The 6,980-nt window shown below is 45.2% G+C and overlaps 1 protein-coding gene across 1 annotated transcript in view; it reads left to right on the top strand.

Annotated features, from left to right (window-relative positions):
- Hnrnpm (heterogeneous nuclear ribonucleoprotein M) overlaps nucleotides 1-6,980 on the top strand; it is a 42,808-nt gene that overhangs the window by 18,992 nt on the left and 16,836 nt on the right. Inside the window, exons 6-10 of the mRNA XM_004644924.2 lie at nucleotides 1,212-1,250; nucleotides 1,368-1,403; nucleotides 2,609-2,762; nucleotides 4,002-4,051; nucleotides 5,039-5,099. Coding sequence (XP_004644981.1) covers nucleotides 1,212-1,250; nucleotides 1,368-1,403; nucleotides 2,609-2,762; nucleotides 4,002-4,051; nucleotides 5,039-5,099 — 340 coding nt within the window. The remainder of the gene's footprint in view (nucleotides 1-1,211; nucleotides 1,251-1,367; nucleotides 1,404-2,608; nucleotides 2,763-4,001; nucleotides 4,052-5,038; nucleotides 5,100-6,980) is intronic.

Genomic DNA, 6,980 nt, shown 5'->3' with positions numbered 1-6,980 from the left:
GGCCAGCTCAGCCCACCAGGGGGCGGGGCTGGCTGGCATGTGGTGCTGGGGGATTGAACCGCGGTCCCTGTGCTTGCTAAGCTTGTTCTAAGTAGGTGCTTTAGACCACTGAGCCATCTCACCAGCCCCCTAGCTCAGTTCTTTAAGTGGCTGCTTCCACAAAGCTGTCAGCCTCAGGTTGTTGTAGTTCGATTCCCCACAACACTCCAGCCAGCCAAAAGTGCCCTGCAGGCATTCGAGGAGGTGGGGGATCCTTATTGGGGTTGGTGAGATGGCTCAGTGGTCTAAAGCACCTACTTAGAACAAGCTTAGCAAAAAAGCACAGGGACCATGGTTCAATCCCCCAGCACCACATGCCAGCCAGCCCCACCCCCTGGTGGGCTGAGTTGCCCCCCCAGATAAATAAAATTAAAAAAATAAAATAAAATTTCTTACAAAGCTGAACCATATCAAACTTCTGTCTTTGTGAAGAGGTGTTTTGGTTGCTGATTGTATCTCCCCTTAAATGTCTGCATCCTTCTCGGAAAGGACAGACCATGTATTCAGAGCTTCGAGGGAGGGAGAGTGTGGGGATATGAGGTCTCATGGCTGAGCATAGTAGCACAGAGCTGGGAGGTGTGGGTCAGTACCAGAGCTTCACACCCTACTAGCTGTGCTGTGCTCAGACGTCATGTGCATGAGTGAGTCCACCCAGAGTGCTTAAGGGATGAACATGTGAAGGATGTAGAGTTTTGTTTTCAGACTTCTAGAAAGATCATTGACAGCTTTGCCAAAATTACACGAACTCCACTGTATTAATCAGTAAGAGTTGGCTGTACTCAGCCAAGAGCTGTCTTCGTTGGGGGATGCCCATAGGGTCAGCTAATTATGATAGCTGTCTTTTGTTCTGTAGTTTGGTTGAGGGTTGTATGTTCAACACTAAAGTTTATGCTCTGTTTTCTCCACTTGTCTCTGTCAAAATCTTGCTATGTAATTCAGGCTGGCCTTGAACACGAGGCAATCCTCTTCAGCCTCCTTCCTGAGTGCTGGGATTATAGGCGTGTGCCACCATGCCTGGTTTTTCTTTCTTGTTTCATTCATTTTTCATGTTAATATATTTGAGAAATGTCTTCCAAACAGCATTTCAATCTTGGAAATTCTGGAAATATTAGCATGCACATCTGGTTCTGTCACTAGGTTGGTTCCGCGTAACACTTCTGTGCTTGTTTCAGGATCCTGATGGTGAACATGCCAGGAGAGCAATGCAAAAGGTGATGGCTACGACTGGTGGGATGGGTATGGGACCAGGTGGCCCAGGAATGATTAATATCCCACCCAGTATCCTAAATAATCCTAACATCCCAAATGAGATTATCCATGCATTGCAGGCTGGAAGACTTGGAAGCACAGTATTTGTAGCAAATGTAAGTAAATGGGATTATTGTCTATAGTAGAAAATATGCAGGACTTTATGAGTAGCTTCTGCCCATATATTTTAAAAGATTCTGTCATTTGGGAAGAAAAATTTAAATGAGGGTTACACTCACTGACTTCTTGATTTATAGTTTTGGGTTTTTTTGAGGAGGTTATTTGTTTTTTTTTCCCTTCTGTATTTAGGACAGGGTCCACAGGGTCTCACTACACAGATCAGACTTGTAGTGATTCTCCTGTTTTCAGCTTCTCAATGGCTGGGGTTACCCATGAGCACCACCACAGGCCCAGTCTCAATTGCTGTCTCAGCACGCCCTGAGGGTGCAGCCGTTGGGCCTGCAGGCAGGCAGGCACTCTTTGTTCTGCCAAAGCAGGTGCTTTAGTCCATTGAGCTATCAGGCGGGCCCATAGGGGGTTCTTTTTGAGATACGGTTTTCCCTGTGCAGTTCAGGCTGGTCTTGAACTCACTTGGTAGCTCAGGCTAGCCTTGAACTTGTAGCAAGCCTTTTGCCTCCGCATCCCAAGTGCTGTGTATGTGCCACCACACTTGGCATAATTGATGAAGACTGGCCTTGGGGCTAGACTTTGTGTCCTAGTGACCACTGTATTCCTAAGTCACAGGCTTGGCTGTAGTCTTATTTACCCCACAGTCACTGAGGTTCGCAGGTTTTTACAAAAGTGGCAGCTGGCTCTGCATTCTCTGTGGATTTACACAGAGAGTGAACAGAGGCAGTGTGCTGACCCCTGCCTCTCCGTTTTGTGTCCGCAAGGAAAGTATTGTTAGGAAAAGGGGTGGGTGGTACGCCGTAGCAGGGGAGTGCTGTTTTATTTATTTATTTATTTATTTATTTATTTATTTATTGGGGGATACTGGGGATTGAACTCAGGACCTTGCGCTTGCCAGGCAAGTGCTTATTCTACTGAGCCATCTCCCCAGCCCCCCTGTTTTTTAGATAGTCATAAAATAAAAGTGTTACTTTGGAAGGATGAGAGGGGAACCGTAAGTTGTTCTTGTGGAAAAAAAGAATAAACAGAGTAGTTGAGATTGGGCTTCATAATTTTGTTTGAAAAATTCCACTGCAGTGCATTCATTTCTGTGCTCTCATCTAGTGATTGTTTCCTCAGAGTATTTGTTTGTATAGTGAAAATGTTTTCTTAGAAATTTACATTGAAGTTTTCATTCCCTTCTCTCAATTAGCTGGATTATAAAGTTGGCTGGAAGAAGCTGAAGGAAGTATTTAGTATGGCTGGTGTGGTGGTCCGAGCAGACATTCTGGAGGATAAAGATGGGAAAAGTCGTGGAATAGGCACTGTGACTTTTGAACAGTCCATTGAAGCCGTGCAAGCTATATGTATCCTTTTGCAGAGATTCAGGTCGGGGTGAGCAGGGTAACCTCAGCTGCTGTTGGAGGCAGTAATATAGGTTATGTAAGGAAGAAGTGACTGGTGTGCTTTTGTTCCTGGTACTGTGTGCCACAAGCACCTGCACCTTGCGCATGTTGGGGAGGTGTCCTTTCCCAGGAAGATACACCCTGCCTGAAGTTCTGGTTTCCTGTGTGCCTACAGGGAATGCAGTACTGTAAAAAATGAAAGTTGTCTAGGCTGGAATTGATTGAAAATGGTGTGGCTGAGGGGGTGGGTAGAGTGGAGAATATGGGCACGTGCCCATGATGGGTCACTTCTAGGCTTTTTTTTAAAGGCAAGATCTCACTGTGTAGTTCAGGCTGGCCTTGACATCGCTGCGTAACCCTATTTGTGGCACTTCTGCCTTAGTCTCCCGAGAGCTGGCATGACCACCACATCCAGCTTCTAGCACTTTCTGTGCAGTGGAGTCCGGGTTTGAAAGAAGTCCACGAAGTTAATCACCAGAGATAAACAGGGCTCTCCGTCACATAGAACGTCTTCACAGGAGCCTTTCTGTCTAGTGGGTATAAATCATTTTGGAAGAGATAAAGACTTCTCCTGTCTGTAGACTTAAGGGATTTGTTTTTGGGGGGATTTTGGCTTTTGGTGGTGGTACCATACCTTGGTACAAAGTCGTGTTTATCCCAGGCAAGTGTAGTACTCCTGAGGCACATCACAACCCTTTTTCAAAATTGCATTTTGAGATATTGTCTTACACAGTTATCCAGGCTGACTTTAAGCTTTACATCCTCATGGCTCAGCCTCCCTAGCTAGCAGCCGGGGTTACAGGCATTAGCCACTGTTCTTGGCCAGGAATTACATCTTTTAAAATCATTAATTGCAGGTACTACTTGTGAGAGTTAATAAACTCAGACAAGATTGTCACTGAGTACCTTACATAGAAAAGATGAACTTCAGAAGATGGTAGTGTACCTGGCCTGTTGGGTACAGAGACCGTGATGCAGCGGCTTAGGAACAGTGACTAAGGGTGTGGCAGTGGAGCGTCATACCTAAAAACTAAGCTAAAATTTCTTCAAGCTTTCTTCAGAGTATGAAGCATATTGTAGAAGCAGATACATGAAAATATAATAAAGAAGTGGCTTGTAAGAGCACCATTTAAGCTGGTAACTATGCAATATTTATAAAAAAAAGTTTTGCAATTTTAATAGCCTTAATCATAATGTCAGCTATGTTTAATGGTCAGCTGCTATTTGATAGACCGATGCATGTCAAAATGGTAAGTTGTAGAGTTCCTTTTTCCATCAGTGTGTAAGTTTAAGTCTAGCAAAAAAAAAAAAAAAGTATATGGCCACTGCACTGACCTTACGGGATGCTGGGCACATTTGCCCTGGCAGCTCTGGTAGCTCCTGGAGACTTTGCTGCCTCGTTGGCTGCAATTGAAATGTTCAGGAAGTCATCTGACTGCCCTGTCTGAGCAAGTGATCGCTCAAAGATGCATGCAGCTTTTCAGTTTTTAAAATACAACAATATAATGTTCAGTTATCATTAGCCCTGTAACGAACAGAAGTCAGTCTTTGATTCAGACAGCTTTTATAGTACTGTCTGTTGGAGCACATTTCTGACTGACTAACATGAGCGCTGTTGTGTTGGAGCCAAAGATTTTAGTTAATACAAACATGGGTGGCATGTTCTCAGGGCAGTCTAGTTAGAATTCAATTCAGGAAGAAGATGAAGTGTAGGAGCCGGGGACATCGCTCAGTGGAATAAGTGCGTTCCTGCCAAGTGCAAGGGCCTGAGTTCAATCCCTGGTTCCACACACAAAAAATAGTGTAAAGCAGTTTTTCTTTCTTGAGGCAGGGTCCCCTGGTATAATTGAGGCTGGCCTTGGACTCAGTGTGTAGCCCAAGCTGGCCTCAAACTTGTGGTGCACCATGTCTGACTTAGCATTCAGTTTAGTTTTTAAAAATACATACTTGATTCAAGTGCCTCAAAAGTCAAAAAGCATGAAAATAGAGTGCTTACTTGTGCTTGTCACTCAGCTCCCAGGTAGCCCCTCATAATATACCTGTTTTTCCTCTTTTTCCCCTTGACAAAGAAGGTAGCAAATATGCTCGTGTGTACCTTCCTACCCTTGTATAGTATTTCATAGCACGATATGCCATCATTTGTTCAGCTAGTTGTCTATTGGTGAGAATTGACCTTTGTTTTGCTGCTGCAAATGGTACTGCAGTGGATACTTAGATGTCTTTGCTTTTTATTTCAGGATGAGAGAGCCTTACCAAAGGGAGATTTTTTCCCTCCTGAACGTCCACAACAACTTCCCCGTAAGTATTTGAGGCATGCAAAACAATTATGGTTACACTGGAACTTGTGCCTGGTTAGCCCAGAGTTTTGTAAATTTGTTTTTTGGGGTTTTTTTATGCTACTTCAGGCCGCCTTAAGAGCAGGTCTAGGGGCCGGGGAGATAGCTCAGTAGAATAAGCATTTGCCTAGCAAGCACAAGGGCCTGAGTTCAATCCCAGGTTCCACAGAAAAAAAAAAAGAGCAGGTCTGGTGCAGCTTCTGGAGCTGGGTGTTGAACCCTGGTCCTATGTGCCTCACTGCATTTGCCTAAGCAGCACTTTAAACAATCTATCCCACAAGGCCCCCAGGCCCAGAATTTTTAAGCATTTCTCTTTTATAGATTTTTCAAAGAAACAAGCAGAGAAAACATTTAAACTGCAGAAAGGCATTAGGATTACTGGGTTGTAGGCAGGCAGCAGCTGTAGTTAGGTGTTTGAAAAATGACAATGGAAGAAGAACCAAAACTGGAAAGGGAATTAAACCAGACCACACTGATGCCCATAAGACATCGGTATTACCGTGTGGCCCGAGTTCCTTTCTGTCTGCATTCCAAGAGAAAACCCTACATCTGCACCAAAACCTGTTCATAGCAGAAAGTTTCATCAAGAAGATGGCCTGTTAGCTTAAGAATGGGTAAATGCTAATGGTGTTTGTAAATAGGATATCATGTCCACATCTTGTACAGCAATTAACCACTAGGAAGAATGTATGCAATGTGTTAATTATTGAAACTGTCGTACCAATTTGATTTGAAACTGTCTCATTGCTATTTGTTTATCAGTAAAATTATGGGAAAAAAATTTTAAAAAATGGGTAAATGTAAGTCCATATGATGGAGTATTACCCAGCCATAAATAGGGAAGAACTGTGCGTGGTGTGATCCTTGATTCTGTCTCCAAGAAATGATTGGAATAGGCAAATCCCAGAAAGGGAGATAGTAGAATACTGACGGGTAGGGCCTGGGGGAGGCTGAGGAGTCACTGCTAGTGGGGTGGCCTTTCCATTCCTTTTCCAACATGAAGACGTTCTGTAATGAAGTGCCAGTGGTGGCGGTATAACTGAATATACTCAGAACCAGAACCACTGAATTCTGTACTCAAACGGTCTTTGTGGTATATGAAGGTTAAGCACATTGTTGTGATGAGGAAAGAATTGGCTGTTCACAGCATCTAGGTGGAAATCTGCCTTGTGAGGTAAAGCTGGTTGACAGGTCACTGAGTGATGCATGTTAGCACTGTGTCCTGTTGATACAGTGTGGGCTGTGCCTGTGGCAGAGTGGAGCCTTGGGGATGTTGTGGCCCCAGAAGGTACGTGTAGGACCAGGGCCATCAGGGAGGGAGCCTGAGCCAGGCTACAGTAGTGTGATGCAGGGAGGCCTGGAGGGAGATGCGAAGCTTCAGAAGTGTGGAGACTACTGGCTCAGTGGCCCTAGGGCTGATCCTCAGCACCTCAGCAAGCAAACCCAAGTCCCCAAAGGAAATGAGGGCTTATCTGCTGAAAGGCACCACTCTCAGTGTCTAGGGAAGGACTGCATTGCGGTGGTGAGCTCATTCACTTTTCCGGGCACTGGTCACTTGCCAGAGCTCTTGTTGACCCTTGTGCCTACAGGAGGGGGAGGAGCACTGGGCCCCAGAGAGCCCATTATGCCCAGCTCAGGGTCTCCCAGACAGGTTTCACGTCAGAGCCTTGAGTGCTCTGGGACAGAGTCGCCTTGGTGATTGCTTGCTGCCGTTGCTATGCAATTAAAACAAGGATTTAGGGCTGGAGAGATGGCTCAGTGGTCTAAAGCACCTACTTGAAACAAGCTTGGCAAAACACAGGGACCGCCGTTCAATCCCCCAGCACCACATGCCAGCCAGCCC

Source organism: Octodon degus, unplaced genomic scaffold (assembly GCF_000260255.1).
Source record: "Octodon degus isolate 3935 unplaced genomic scaffold, OctDeg1.0 scaffold00214, whole genome shotgun sequence".
Lineage (NCBI taxonomy): Eukaryota > Metazoa > Chordata > Mammalia > Rodentia > Octodontidae > Octodon > Octodon degus.
This window is presented reverse-complemented; position numbering and strand designations above follow the sequence as displayed.